At 53.7% G+C, this 15,812-nt stretch overlaps 1 protein-coding gene across 1 annotated transcript in view; it reads left to right on the forward strand.

The window, feature by feature from the left end:
* Nucleotides 1–10,287: 10,287 nt before the first annotated feature.
* DOC2B (double C2 domain beta) overlaps nucleotides 10,288–15,812 on the forward strand; it is a 38,597-nt gene continuing 33,072 nt past the window's right edge. Inside the window, exon 1 of the mRNA XM_064166424.1 lies at nucleotides 10,288–10,830. Coding sequence (XP_064022494.1) covers nucleotides 10,500–10,830 — 331 coding nt within the window. The 5' untranslated portion in view covers nucleotides 10,288–10,499. The remainder of the gene's footprint in view (nucleotides 10,831–15,812) is intronic.

Raw genomic sequence — 15,812 nt, forward strand, 5'->3', positions numbered from 1 at the left:
GGCTAAAGCAGAGATAAGCTAAGTGCCAGGCTTTGAAGCTGTCAGGACACAGTGTGGCTGAAAGCAAGGATCTTCTAGGGTTGGATCACTGCAAGTGAGCAGCTTCTTAATGCTTCTTTTCTTTCTAATGTTTTCAGCTGCAGGAAGTGGCAAGAAACCAAGCAGCTGTGGGTTGGTTTGAGTGAGCAGACCCTGGAAACACCAGAGGACCTCATCTGAGCAATGCTTTGATTTACGTGGCCGCACATTACCTGCACCAGCTAAGGGGAGATGTCTGCTCTGGCTCACTGCATCCCAGCAAACTTCCCACCCAGCTCCTGCAGGGTTTGCTGCTCTCACTGGAGTTGATTGGTTCAAGCATGTTTAATCCCAAGGGCACTTCAAGGTTTAGCTCAGCATCTTGCAGGTCAGTGCTTGGAGATAAGTCAGGGTAATTTGCAAAGCTTTCGGTGGTGGCAAGGCCTGTGGTTACTCCAAGTCTTGATGGAAATGGTTTAGACACTGGTGAGCTACTCCTTTTGTCTGCTTTCATGTCAGCATTTGGAAGGAGGACAGCAGCAATTTCTGGGGCTGGAAATGCCTGGCAGTGAGCACCCCTTGGTCCTTCCTGACTCATAATTGCAGGGCCTGTGAAGGGCCATGCTGACTGCCTGAGCAGCTCTGCCTCACAAGAGTCCTGGGAGGCATTCAGTCAGGCAGCTGCTGTGCTGCTCACTGAACACCTCTCACCCTATCATTTTGTGGGTGGGCTGCAGAACTCTGCTCAGATATTCCTGCACTACTTCACTGCTGGGGCAGCTTCTTTTCCTACAGCCCAACCAAACTGTTGCAAAGTGGCTTTGAACATTTTTGTGCCTCTCACTGGTCTGTGGTTGTAGAGCCCATATTTCTGTGTTGAGAAATCAGGAATCAAGTAATTGAATCTCTCTCCCCCTTCCTGTAAAATCAAGTAATTGAATCAAAGATCATGTGGCTGAAAAAAAAGAACCAACAAAAACAAAGATCAAATATTTCATTTGGGGTTCTCTTTATTGGCCTCTTAAATCCTGGAGCTTTCTTTGCAGCCTACTAAGAGTGTTTTATGAATATCTTTTCACAGCTGTGAGTAGGATGGACTTAACTAAGCTGGTGAAGGGTCATGAGCACAGGTCTTATAAGGAACAGCTGAGGGCACTGAGGTTGTTCAGTCTTCAGAAGAGGAGGCTGAGGAGAGACCTCTGCAACTACCACCAAGGAGGTTGGAGCAATGTGGAGGATCCATCTCTTTCTGACATGTAAGTGATAAGAGAAGAGCAAATGGCCTCAAGTTGTGCCAGAGGAGGTTCAGGTTGGATATTAGGAAAATTTCTTCACAAAGTGGGTTCTCAAGCACTGTAACAGGATGCCCAGGGAGGTGGTGGAGTTATTGTCTCCGGAGGTGGTTAGAAGATGTGGCTGTGGTGCCCAGGAATATGGTTTAGTGGTAGTGGCTTAGCAGCAGTGGCGGGATTGTGAGCTCTAGGTGAGCAGCTGGACTTATCTTGAAGGTTTCTTCCAATCTCAGTCTGTGATTCTATGAGTCTGACTGCCCCTATTGGAGCTTGGCTCTTGGGAGGTAACAAGAATCCATGGGACTGGAAAGGGGACGGTTTTAGCCTAGGTTACCCCAATGCTGAAGCTGGAGGTGTGCTGCTCCATGAGAAGGGGCAAAGGGGCATGCCTATCTCAGCTGAGGTGTAACCTGTGTGAGCAAGACCTTGAGGAGGAAAAAGGTTGTTGTTTTGTTGGCATCTGAGTGGCCTGGGATTGTGCCTGACAGCACGAGATGGTCCCTGGGGTTGAACTGCCAATGACCATGACTGGTCACCCAGAAAGCTGCTGAGGATGCAGTTGGATGAGCTTCATTGGGATGCAAATGGATGTAAATTAATGTAAACATATGTCTGGGTGCAGGTAGTGGCTCGTGCCCAAATTATGCAAATGTTCTAATCCAATAATGCTAATGTCATGATTATCCAGCAACACGGTGTTCATTAATATGGTTCCCTGGCTCTTACACCCATCACTGTCAACATGATTATGCTGAGGCATAGACTTGTAGTGTCTCTGGCAAGTGGAGCTGGTGTCAGGGAGGGAAGGAAAGGGAGCACACAGGTCACAGTGGGACCAGGAAGGGCTGCTCAGCTACCTAGCGAGGCCCAGATGTGCCACATGCCCTGGAGAGTCCCCTCTTTGTGCCTGGCCAAGGTAGCACCTGGCTGCCACACTCTCCTCGAGAGGCAAACTTCCTCTCAGGAGCAAACTGGGAGCAGATTTTACAGTCCCCAAAAGCCTGCAGAGCAGCCGTACAGCGTTTCTTGATATCCTTTGCTGTGATCAGATGAGCAGGACTAGCAGGGCCATCTAGTGACTCCTCTGGCTGCTTAATGACCTGGGAGGTGACTCCTCCTTAGATGGGTATAATTTTGTTGTTTGTATTTTGAACCATACCCTTCAACTTGTTCACCTCTCCTTCCATCTCCCCCTTTTTTTTTCCTTTTGGCTGGTGGCTGTCACTTGCTCTATAGTTTTGTTTCCCCTGGTTCACTGCAGAGCTAGAAAATACTTGGGCTTCCTCCACAGTGTGATGGAAATTTGTTCTGTGTTGCTTTGGGTTGGGTGCCGTATGGTCAGATGGCTAAATAGCCTGTAGATCTGAGAGGAGAGGGACCCTGTGGGCTGGCTTTCCCTTCCTCCGTGCTGCCAGTAAAGCTGCTCTCTGGGCAGGAATCTGCTTGCCTCAGCTGTGGCCTCAATTTCTTTGCTGCTAACCCGCAGGTGCCAGTAGAGCCTCTTGCCGGGGCACTGCAGGGCTGCCTTGTCGCCGGCTGCTCCTGCAGCTCCGTGCCGGCTGGCAGCCACGGGGAGCTGAGGGCTGCCGGCCCCAGGGAAGGGATCAGCACATCATCCTGCTGCCTTCCCAGCCGGCAGGACTGCTCCCCCCCGTACCTCCTGTGGGTACATCCATGAGGTGTTTTGCAGTCAGAAAGAGAGCAGGTTTGTCTCTCTGGTGCCAGCATGAGCAGCCCTGCCCAGTTCGGGGAAGCTGAGGCTGTTTGCCCCCTCCAGCAGTCTGACCCCGTAGCAGATAGTAGCTACAGACTTGCCCTTCTCCTTCCACTAATCCAGGTCTTTTCGTTTTGCCTTCCCATGTGCGTTGCTTTTGGCAGTGTTGACATGACATGGAGTTTTATGGAAGTGGCTGAGGAAACGTCCTGGCGGCCGTGGTGACAGATTCCCTCAACTCACTGAGGCCGGTTGAGCCTCACGATCCAGGGATGGGCAGGACAACTCCCGGCCGTGCCAGCAGCGTCTGGGAGGAGCAGCAGCCAGGGCAGAGCTCCACCAGCCACTGCAGGGCTCTGACAGGTACATTTACTGCACCATCAGCACGGAGCAGGGGCTTTGCTTGGATTGCTTTTGACAGGATGTCGTTAGCCTGCTGCCTGTGTGGGAGAGGAGCAGCTATAATGCTCTCTTAATGCAGCCCAATTGCTCTTTAATTTTGCAAACCCGAGATGTTTCCTGAATCCCTGGAGCTCGCTGCGCAGCGCCTGGGTGCTGCTGGTTATTGGTGGCCTTTTCCCTCTGCTCGCAGTGGTGAGAGTGTGGGGTGGGAGCAGTCCTACCCCGGCCTTTGTGGAGCTCAGCTGCTCTCTGCCCTTGCTTGGCTTCATGTGTGTCAACTCTGGGAGCTAGTGGTGACTCCTGAAATGCCTCCTCCCACCAAAATGAGAGCAGAAAGTCTTATCAATTTCCATGGCAACAGGGCCGGGCCCTGTGCTAACTCTGTTCCTGGACACCTCTGGAGTCTGAGGAGTTGGGTGTGCCAGAGGCAGTGGTGCCCAGCCTGGGTGCAGCTCCCCAGGGCAACACCTGCTGCTTGTGCCAACTGCTGCAAAACACACATCAGGCTTCACTCCTGGCTGCCTGAAAAGTCTTGAGAAGTGATGTTGTCATCCTCCTGCAGCTGGGAGACAGTCGGGAAGGGGAGAGGTAAAAACAGGCTAAAACTACTCAGATAAGTCAGCTGGATAATCTCAGAGGACACTAACTCCAGTTTGGAAAGGCACTGAGAGCAGATAAAATTAGCCTAATGAGAGTTGAAGCTGCACAGCACTCTCCCCTCCTTTGAATGCAAGGGGTTGGGTCTGCATCTAGCTTACAGGCACACAATGCAAAGAGCCAGCGTGATGCAAGAAGCTGGCTTTGCCTGGCCTTGCGATGGCAACTCCGTGGTAAGGCTCTGGGGTTAAGGAAAACTCAAGGACCACGAGGAAAATAAGAAGGAAAAAGTCAAAAGAGGCTCATTCCTAACACAGCATCCCTGAGGAATGAGCCCTGGGCAGTACTGTGTCAGGGAGGTGTCAGCAAGGGCGGAGCAGGCAGGACAAAGGCAAGTAGGGGTAGGGTTGATGCAGAGGGGAGTTTTGGGGAGCCTGGGGCTTGGGGTCCTGCTTTGCTCAGGGTTGCCCTAGCTCTTCTTTCCTGCAAGTTCTACTTCCTCTGGTAGGTGCTGGCTGCAAGGCAGCTGATGCAGTGCTGACACCGGTGGGAAACATGGCTCACATTTCTGTTGAGGGCTGAACCCAAACCACCCAACGTTCCTAACCCAGCAGAGAGAGCTGGACACTGCTGCCTGCCAGCACAGGCAATGCACAGGGGCTCCTCTCTGCTATTGGGAGACTCCTGAAAGCAGCTAGACCAGCTCTGGGTTAGATGGGTGCATGGGGTGGGGCTGCTTCTGCTCTCAGCCTGGGTTTGGGGAGCAGTGAGTACAGGTTCCATGCTTGCAGAGCTGCCCAGAGCCTGGCTGGCTTCAGCCTCCATGTTGAGAGACGTGCACAGGTCAGCGAGGCTCGGGGGGAGCACAGCCTGCCCTCGTGCCCTTTTGGGTTGGATTTTCCTGCAGCTTCTCCTTTTCACTGCTCATAGATCCACCTCTAACGAAGTCCTGCGTTTGGAACACAGGCTCCACACAGCTAATATTTACAGCAACTGGTGATCTGCTCTGTTTGATTTGCAGGTGAATAGCGTGTTGGGAATGGTACATCAGGGTGGCCATGCACAGCAGGTTCCCTCCCTCAGCAGCAGGGTAGACATTTCATAGGACTCCAAAACCTGGTGCATTAAAATTACCAAACAAAACACCAACTATTTTGGGATTCACATCGAAATGGCAACATATGCTGCACATTGAACATCAGCCTCTACTGAAAGCTTAGCTATTCTGGGTCCATCCTGCATGGCACTGAGGATGCACAGGGAGCAGATGCCTCCCTACCTCCTCCTGTCCTCCTAGAAGCTCGCTCGCCGGTCCATCTGCGGGTAGCAAAGTGCTGGCAAGGAAGACATGGTCCACTCTTACCTCCAGATGGGTGTCTGATGATGTCTCTGGGAACCCTAGGTAAGATTTTGAGGGAAGAGGGCTCTCTCTTGTTGGCATTTGCCCTTTGCCTGGCTTTCTGAAAGGGTTTGTTTGTGTCTGCTTTGTAATAGAGCGTGGGCTGTATTTTACCACAGCGATTTTGTTCGCAGCTAGTAATTGCTGGTTAAATCTGGTCAAATGATGGTTGTTAGCAGGGTCTGTTTGAGCACAGATAACCTCAGATATTATTTGTGCCCAGGAGCAGTGGGGGCTAGGGTGCACTGGGATATCGGCACCGCTGGAGAGCCTTAATCGGCACAGCCTGGAGTAAGCCTCTTAGGATTATTTAACCAAGTTTCCTAGTTATCATTATTGTTATTGCTTTATTTAGCAAATGCAAAGGGTCTTTAACCAGATAGGGTCTGCAGTGCACTCGGTGGGCTCAGCCAAGCCTCCCCAGCAATCAAGGGCAGGGATCTTTCAGGGCAAGCAGCCTTGTTGCTGAGAGCTGTGCATCAGCCAGAAGACAGAGCCTCGAGTGAGCCAAAGAGCAAAGGCACATGTTGCTTTTCAATTAACCCCCTTCCCGAGTGCACAGCCATGCTGGAGCTAAGCTCATTTGAAGAAGAAAGAAGTATGTTTCATGCTTACCAGTGGGGTGCAGTGAAGACAATGTAGGTCCTGAGTCACCCCAAAGGGATGGAGAGGTCTGTTCGGCAGAGTGGTGGTTGAGTTGGACTGGCAACCTGGTTCTGGCCCCTGCAGCTGGGTTGAGCTGATGTTATCTGCTGGCACCACCTCATGCATAAGGCTGCAGGTACTTGCTGTGGCTTAACACGGGCTTAAAAATGCCTGGGGAAAGGACAAAAAGCAAGCTAGGGTTGTGCAGGCTGTGTCACCTACCTGCATGACTGTCAAACCTCCCTGCTCCCAGCCTGCAGTGGATGCCCCTAAATTCAAAGGTGCATGAGGTAGTTCCCTCAAAGGGAGGCTTTAATTTGGCATCAACTTTTTGTGTACCTTCCAGGCTCATGTGTTCTGCTGCAGCACCAGCAGAGCAGAGGGTTTCTGTGTGGCTGTTGGGTTTGAGCTGGCAAGGTATTAACTAAAGAATCAGTGGGTCAGTCACTGAATCTCTGGTAAGCCATGGGGATCTGCAGTGCTGTTGCTGTACTTTTCATTTGGAAATGAATTGATTAAACTGGAATCAGCTCTTGTGCTGGTAGATTTAAACCTGAGGGTAACTGACAGCAGAACTGGTGCTTAGTGTTTGAAACAAATTTGGCTGGAGAGTGTCCTGAGGACAGCCTGCGTTTGAGGTGTGTGTTTAATCTACGTGCTGCTGTTTTGTTTGCTGTAGGAAAGCTCCTTCTGTTTTCCCATTTGCATAGCACCAGCAGGACGGCTCACTGCTCACATAAGGCAGCTGGGCTGCAGCATGGCTCTGCTGAGGGCTTGGGGTGAGTTAGTGGCACAGGCTTTGTTTGGAATGTGCTTAAGTCTCTGCTTGTGCCCCTTGTTCAGACCAATAGTTAAAGTCTGAGCCATTCCAGGACAGGATCCTTTCCTGAGCCTGGGCTGGAGCCAGAGTGATAGCTCCTGCACCTCTGAGCCCAGCTGTCGTTGTAGGATGCTTTTAGCATACCAGTCCATGCCCTCATCTGACATGAGCAGCCAAACTTTTGTTGCACCTCAGAACAAGCTGCTGAAGTGCAATGTCCCATGTACTGAGCTCAGAACCTTGTCACAACTTGCATGTGTGGCTGGGAGGGAACATGGTCGTTGACAGGGACAATGTGCTCTTCTCCATCACTCCTTTCCTGCTTTGGTGCTGGCTCCACGATGGCCACCTTCACCTTCTCTAAAGGATGCCCTCCCTTCCTGCAGGAATGGGGTATCCCCTGCAGAGTGGCTCTGCTCTCTGACAGGCAGCGCTGTGGGTCCCACTGCTGAAATCAGCAACGTGATGTTTAAACTGTCACCTTTTGCAGGGCTGCTGAGGAAGCCAGCACCCCTCTTACCTAGAGGGGAAGGCTGCGTGTGTGGGCACTGCAGTGGCTCTAAATCACCCTGGCAGAGTGAGGGATCAAATCAAGTCACATTCCAGGGCATTAGACAGACGGTGGGAATTAAAAGCTTTACCTGGAAACAGGCTTTGTATCTCCAAGCCCTACTTTTGTCTTCCAGTCCAACTCTCTATTTTTGTCCCTTCTGTCTTCTGTGTTGTTGTACATCATGGCTGCCAGTGGTTGGTGCCCAGTTGTGCAGCCAGCCCCCGCACGTTTGGGGAGCTCTAGGTAAATATTGGGCTGTGCAGTCTAGGAGGAAACATTCAGACAGAGTGAGGTGATAGGAAAAGGGTGGTTTATCAAAACCAGGCTGCTTTGGGACTCATTAAAGGCTAAGGAAAGGCTCTGGCTCCTTTCAGTAGGCTTGGGATTGGTCACAGGCTAGGAAGTCCCATCTGGGCTATTAGCAGTAAGTCTAGTTTTTGTTTCAGTCTGTAAGGTCTGGAAACAGGGTCTCCCTTGGGGGCCAGTCCTGCCCTGACAGCAGGGAGATTTGCTTGCTTCAGCTCTCTCTTCACTTTTCCTTTATTCTCGTCCCCACATTCACTCTGCCCCTTGCATCATCAGTTGTTCTCTGCATCCCTGGGTTTGCTGAGCATCTCTCACCAGTGCTGCTGGACCCTGGTCCCAGCTGTGGGCTGTCACTGCTGCGGGACAGCTTTTAGGGTGCTGTGTGACACAGGAGGATGAGATGCTCAGAGGGCTGCCCTTAATTCCCAGAGCCTCAATTTCCTGACCTATGAAACAATCCTTGTCTCTTTGGATCTTGTGCTCTTTGAGGAAACATTTGAAATAATGCTGCTGTTGTAATGCTAGCAATGACATTAGGCTCTCATACATAACTTGATTTGCTTTATTTATTTATTTGCCCTTTCTTAAAGGGAGTTGCTGCTATTTTCTGGGCATCAGGCCCAATTTTTCTGTCGTTCTGAGTCCACACTGCATCCTGGATGCTGTACCCAAGATGGAGGCTGTGTGGATCAGCACATCCATGCTTTTCCAAACCCAGAGGCAGCTATTTGTGTCTTCCATGACGTTCTCACCCACTGTCTTGCTACCTAAAGATTTTCAGCCTCAACCACACAAATGTGAAGCAGGTAGCATTTCCATCTGAGTTAATACAGGAGGAGGACTTAGATGTGGGACGTGGATTATACTGTCCCAGGCTGGATCCACTGCTGGACCTCACTGCTCCTGTCGGAGTGCAAGAGGTAGGAACCATCTCAAAACAAAAACACAACAGAGAGAGGAAGGAGCAGCTGAGTGATCTCCTGCTCTCACAGGTTGTTAGAGGATCCATGTACATCATGTCTAGGTACAGAGCGATGACAAGTTTGGATGCTTCAGGAGAGAAATGTTTGCTTCCCAGCGGGAAGTAAATGAGGATAGTTTGCCTAGTGTTATGTTATGAGTCAGGGTTGTTCATTAACATTTACCAAAATCTAGATGAAAACTGAGTTCCTCATTAGACAGAAAGCTTGGGTGTCATTTGACTGAGTTGAGGGGGAAATTCTCCAAAGAATGGAGCTTTATTTTTGTAGTTATCTGCATGCCAGCCTGCAGGAGACTGCAGTTCTGTGTGCGTTGATGTGAGATCTGTGTGTTGTCAGGTTACCTGGCAGTACTGCCTGTGATCAGCTTGGCACGGTGGTGGTGAGCAGTGCACCCAGTGTGTCCCAGCTTCATGCCAGACCCACCATGTCTGAGCCGGCAGAAAGTCTGTGCTGGGGGAGTTGCCCCTCAAAAATACTTCAAATGCATTTTCCTGGGCAGGGAGAGTTTCTATGCAGCTTTTTCACCATGTTCTCACAGCATTTATTTTCTGTCACTCCTTGCTCAGAAGTCCACTTCCAGTAGCTTGTGGAACCACAGATTTATTGATTTGAACACAGGAGGAGATGAGGTAAAAACACCAGTTTGAGACCAGCTCCCGATGCAAAACACAGTTCAGCATTTACGGGGGAGCCTATGACAGGCTGCAGGGAGCCTGTCCCCTTCCCAGCTGACGATGAGGCTCTGTCCCTGCCTGGAAGTGTTGCCATAGGAGTGCTGAGCTTGTCCACAGTGGTTGTGGGTCCTGGCCCAGACTGTCACTCGCTCCTCTGTGATGCTTCGCCTGCTGCACTGCTCCATGCCGGCAGCCACAGGCTGGATGGAGAGGCTGTGCCTCCCGGGCTGCCAGCAAGTGCCATGTGTTGCTCCAGTCCCTGGTGCGTTCCCAACCCCAGAGGCTTGTGGGCAGGATGCTGCGCTCTGTGAGCGGGCTGGGGCCAGCTACAGCAGCAGGACACCACATCTGAGCTACCCCTGTGAGCAGCGGTGCTGCTGCAGCTGGGAGCGGGCAGCATACCACCCGCGCTCCTGCTCAGTATGCAGTAGAGCACCTCCTGGCACGGTTTAGCAGAGAGCCCTGAGGGCACGGGAGCTGCCACAGACCCTGGGGGCTGGGGCAGCCCTTTTGCCCTCTCCGCAGCGTGCCAGGGGTGCAGCGCAGCAGGACATCGGCTCCTGACCCCATGTGGTGACCTTCCCCTCTCCGGAGAGGTCTGCCGGGACTGAACCCCACTTTGGCAGGGGATGAGGTGAATGGGTGCGAGGAGGTGGGCTGCAAAGCTTCGACGCAACTTCTGTTTGGCTTCCCCTGGTCACAGAGGGGCTTTGCTGGGGAAGGGGCGAGGGGCTGACTGCCCGCACTGGTGGCCAGACCGAGGGGCTGGCCACAGCCCTCATTCCTCCCCTGCTGGGTACTGCTTTGTTGCTAGCTGGTGACATCACCCGAGAGCCCACCCCCTGCCTCTTATCCGTCTCTCCGTCTCCCTCATTTATTCACAGGCAGCACTGGCAGGAGCAGGGGCTGTGCCAGAGCCGGAGCTGGCGGCAGCAGCATGCGTGCGGCGTCTGAGGCTCAGGGCACGACAACCACGTAGGCTGCCCACCGGAGCTTCCCCTCTCACCTGCCTCCGCTTCCCGCAGCAGAAACTTCACAGCTCCCCCACGCACGGTCCGGGCTTCTCCGGGGGGGCTTGGCACCGACAGCCGCATGCATGACACTCCGAAAAGGAGAGAAAATGACCATAAGTATCCAGGAGCACATGGCTATTGACGTTTGCCCCGGCCCCATCAAACCCATCAAGCAGATCTCCGACTACTTCCCCCGCTTCCCTCGCGGGCTCCCCGCCGCTGTTGGCCGCAGCAGCGCCCTGCGCTCCGCCGTCAGCCAGCCCTCCGTCAGCCCCGCCGAGGCCCCCCGAGAAGAGGACGAGGACGTGGACCATCTCTTTGGAGCGTATGGCACGACGCCTGCCGAGCAGCCAGCCAAGCGCCAAGCACCCGAGGAGGTGGTGGATCCCGAGGGCTACGAATCCGACGACTGCAGTGAGTTCTTAAGTTTCCGCGGGAGTTTGCCGGGGGCCGAGGGCTAGGGTGGGTTTCAGGGCTGCTCCCCCACCTTGCTGGCTGAGCCGTGCGCCCTTCCCGGCTGCCGGCCGCGCTGTCCATCTCTGGGATCACATTGCAGCAGTGACAAGCCCCCTGCTCTAGCCAGGGAGGCTGTCACAGCACAGCTCCAGAGCGGCTCCTGAGTGCAGAGTGGTCCTGGGAGTGTCCCTGCTGCAGCTGGGCTGACCACTACACCCAAACTAGGGAAGTCTCCCAAGAGCCACCAGTTGCTGTGCTTTCCATTGTGGTTGATGCACTTCTCTGCCTTGTCTCTTGCCCAGATCCTTGCCTCCAAAGGCAGCTAGGCTCAGACCCTTGGGCTAATCCGTCTCAGTGGTGCAGCCTGCTCCAGCCACCCTGCCGATTAGCTGGCGATATGCTCCAGCATCGCCCGCTCTAGGTCAGGGAGATTTGTTCAGAGTGACATCTGCCTGGAAAATCTCTGTCCTCTCCCTCGGCAAACTCCAACATGTCATTCCTGACCCTCCAGCTGCAGACAGAGCCCAGTCTCACTGCATGCGACCGAGTGGGGGCTTTGGAACAGAAGGCTTTGGTGTTCTGGTAGATGCAGGTGTTTGCAGTGAGGTTTAACCCCTACTCACCCAGAACGTCCTTCCCATCCAGCTCAGTGGAGCTTGCAGGCTGCAAAGCAGCTGCCACCTGGCTCTGCCAGCCACAGTAGCTGGGCCAGCATTGCTTCCCTTGGGGTCGGTTAAAACCCAAAGTCTCCATTCAGCCCAGCCCAGGACAGATCCTGCAAGGGTCTGAGCACAAAGTTTGATGCTGAGGAAGGGAGTCAGTGCTGCTGAGCAGTGCTGCGTGCTCACTCGGGGGGAAGGGGGAGGCTGAGCTCCCACGACGCTGAGCTGTTTACGGCCCAGTGCTGGGCAGGCACTGGCTTTCCCTGCGTGAAATGTCACAGCCCTGCCTCGGCGTCGCTCCCTCGCTGCTGGGTGCTAGGCTGGCCTGGACTGCTGTCACCTATGCCAGACCCTGGATATGACCCCAGGGAGAGTTCCCCAGAGGACTGCTTACAGCAAGGTGGCACGGCCACCCCTGTGCCCATATCTGCCTGCTGACCACCAGCTAGAACTTGGGGACATGCTGGGGCTCTGGGTGCAAGCCCCAGACTGATGTTCCTTTCCTCCTCATCCCAGTGCTGGGGTCTGGAGGAGGCCAGAGCTGCCACACTCCCGGGGAGAACATCTCTGCTAAGCCGCGCGTGTCCCAGCCGAGCAGTTAAAGTGACTGTAACCGGATTTGGGTTATTTGCTGCTCTAATTATTAGATCTTCTTTGCTCATCCTGGCAATAGAAATGAGATCAGCTGGGCTCAGGGGCAGAGGTGTGTGAGAGCTGAAGCGTTTGGTGCCCTGGGGCACAGCACTTGGACTGGGTGACTTGAAGGGGAAATTGCCCAGGTACCGCATTCTGCGTTCAGCCCCTCCAGCGATGCTGGGAGCGGCTCTGCTGGGTGCCAGAGCCGGCGAGTGTTTGTCTCACCCTGGATGGTGTTAGGAAGAGTGTTTCTTGCAGCGTAACAGGTGTCAGGAAAACTGCTGAGGCTGGCTTGCCAGATGTGGTGGGTTTTCAGCTGGCAAAAGCAGAGCGGTGCCAGAAGCAGAGCAGGGAAGTGGGACTGCTGGTGTCACGTCTGTGGGGACAGCACGGTGTGGCCCTAGCCACTCTAAGGGCACTGGTTGGCATACATTTGCAGCATGAGGCTGTCACTCCTCTGTGTTTCACAGCCAAGTCGCAAGGCCAGACGAGGGCTCACTGGCCCCATTTCCCAGGCAGGGAGCTGGGAAAGGATTTGTACAGCCTGACTTGAGCCATCAGCTATGCTGGGGAGTGTCTCGCAGCTCCCCTGCATCCCTGGCAGCTGCTGCATTCATCACCTGCACTAAATTTCCCCTGGGGACCCTGTCTCTGCCTGTACAGTGAGGCAGTGTGGGGGTTTGCATGGTGCTAGTTCCCACGGGTGGCACATGGAGTTCAGGGAGTTGACTGAACACTCTGGGATGGTGATATGAGAGCCTGGGTACAGCACCTACAAGCCAAGGTCTTGCTGTGCTCCCAGCACAGTGCTGAAGAGGTGCACGGAGAGGGATTTTTGTCATGGCTGGATCCATCAGGAGGAAGAGCAGAGGATGACCCCTTCCCATTCGTCCCACCTGCCTGCAGGCTTCCCTACCTAACACCAAAGCACTGGTGCTGACTGCCTCAGCTCACCTGTGCTGTCTCCCTGTGCCATGCTCCTTAATCCTTTGCCAAGTCATGTTCCTGACCCCCCACCAGCAATCCTGGAAAATGCCTGTGGAGCTGGCAGGAGTTTGCCTCCTGCAGACAGCCTTTCCCTGGGACATAGGCAGCCCCAGAGCAGGACAGGCCTGGGAGGAGCTTTAGTGTCTGTTCTTACCCAATCAGGGCAGCCTGACCCCATGGTTTGGCATCTGTGGAGAGCAGAGGTGTGTGTGCATGCATGTGTTTGGTGCTTTGGAAAACCAAGGCTTCCTGGGCTGCAGAAGGCAGGTGGGATCCCTCCAGAGATGGGCAAGGATCTGACTGAAGTGTAGTAGGATGGGAGGGGAGCCACAGACCTGGGCATTCACTGGGAGGCTGATGCAAAGGCTTCGAGTTGTGTGGGGCTGATGCTGATGGCTTGGGTCATCACAGTGCAGTCCTGTGGAGCTAGGAAATGCAGTGCTCAGGGGTGCCGTGGAGGTGCTAAGGAAAGCAGACATGGTCCACGTGGAGCAGCCATAAGCAGCCTGTTGAATGCAGTGAGTGGCAAGGAGCAAGCAGAGCTGGGGAGGTGACAGAGCAGATACAGTGGAGACATAAGGTCTGGCTCTGGGCACGCTGGGAATCGTATGGAGCCAGCTCTTCCCACCACAGCTGCTGTGAGGATTTGCAGGGTCATGTTTGGCACCCTCTACCATCTCAGGGCCCTATGCCTCTTCTGTCCTCTGTCTGCAGGCTTGTTCTGGGAATGGAGCCCAAGCTGCAGAGCAGGACTCTTCCTGCAGTGTGTTTGTCCCCACTGGAGCTGCTGAGGCTGGGGAATGAGGCAGGAGCAGTGAGTATATGTGTTTAGTGCACATCTTGCAGCAGGGTGGTTTGGTGATTTCAGATCAGTGCTAGCATCTGCTGTGACATGGAAGGACCAGCCAGGGTTTGGGGCTGGGAAGAGGAGGATTCCCTCCTCCTGCCTCGGGTCACCCAGCTGTCACCTCAGCTTTGGTTCCCCTGGCCTGTGAGTGGTAACAGCAGCAGTGCCCTGGCCTATGGGGTCCCCAACCATCAGGGATGCTTCCCACCCAGTCACGCAGCACAGTGCCAGGGGAACTTGCTTCACATGCAAAAGAAGCAAATGCCAGCTAGGTGGCAATGTGCCACCTGCCAGGAGCTGGCTCTCACCTCCCATCTCCCCGATTCCATACAAATCACTGCCCCTCGAGCAGCTGTACTTGCCCCTCTGCAGCACCAGCCTGAGCTTGCTCCTGACTGGTTTAGAAAGGTGTCTGAATTCTGTGTGCAAGCAGCACCAAGGTAGAAACGGGGTCCTTCTGAGAGCACAGCTCTGGAGGGAGCAGCCATCCTTCTGCTGCGACGTGCAGGTTTCTAGCCCTTGAAGAAAAGCTCCATTCCCATGAACTGCTGCTTGGCTTTGAAGCAAGGCTGTGGCCAGCACTGGAATATTTCTCCTCTGTGTATGCTTGGCTCTAGACTTTTTGCTGAGAAGGCAGCCCAAGAACAGGAGGTTGTGTTGGGAGTTGGCATTTCTGGAAGAGCTGCCCTAGACTGTGGCTGCCAGTGCTCCAGGGCTGTTTCTATGTGTACAAACCCAGCCAGTTTTACAGTGTGCCCAGTTTTACTGATGGTGGGAGCAGGCTCATGAGCTCCTGAGCTGCAGCAGCATAAAGCCAACTTCAAACTAGAGCTGAGAGGCCTGTCCTGGTGCTCAGCTGCTTGTGACGCCTGCTGCGAGCAACGCCACAGAAAGTTATTTAGGAAGGCTCTTGTTTTGAGCAAAGAAGATAATTAGGCAGGCAAAGCCTTTGTGAAGATGTTCATCACTGGCTGCTTAAGGATGTAAAGAAGAACGAAAGTCTTAAGGAATGCAGGGCTTGCAAGTCACCTGGTGATGCTTTTGGGCAAGCAGGAGGGACAAGGAGGAGAAATGTGCATTGGAACGATGAGCATATTTACTTCTGAAATGCAGCTCCTTGGCATATGCTGCTCTGCTATTTATAACCTTTGAATTGTCTTTTCAATCCAGACAAGGCCAAAAGAAGTATTTTTTTTAAACTTGGAGAACTAAACAAACCACTGCAGATTTGGGCAGAGCCTGGAACATGGTTTTGCCAGTCTTAACCATGACTTGAGCTGCCTGTGCCACATAAATATCTGTAGGTGCTGGGCAGTGTCAGACTTGAGCTTTAAGGGCACTAAGGAGCTTGCAGTCTTCCTAAAGGAGACATGAGGTGTCAAGCAAAGTGACTTTGGGTTAGTTCCTGTCTGGTTTTCCCTAGGATACCCTGATGTGGGATGAGCTCTCACCCTTTCCTGCTGGCTGTCCCACCAGTGGTCCAAGTGGAGGCAGTGCATCAGGTCCTCCTGGTCCTCCAAGGAGCCTTCAGCCCCCAGAGATGCTCATTCCTAGGAGGTGGTTGTGGCCAGGGACACCCTGAAGGGATAAAGATAAATGTGGGGCACCTGGAGAGGTAAGGCTGAGCAGGATCTGTTTGGGCACCCCTCCTCCAACAGCAACAGAGGGGACCATATGGGCAGTGGCCTCCAGCATCTCCGCTAATGAAGGAGCTGTGTGGCTGTTTGTTAATGAGGGGCCTCCTGCTGCCCAGCTCCCTCCCAGCAGCTTGCCCAGCCCTTCACCTTGTCCTGGCATGATAGAGGAGG

This window comes from Pogoniulus pusillus, chromosome 27 (assembly GCF_015220805.1).
Source record: "Pogoniulus pusillus isolate bPogPus1 chromosome 27, bPogPus1.pri, whole genome shotgun sequence".
Taxonomy (NCBI): Eukaryota; Metazoa; Chordata; class Aves; order Piciformes; family Lybiidae; genus Pogoniulus; species Pogoniulus pusillus.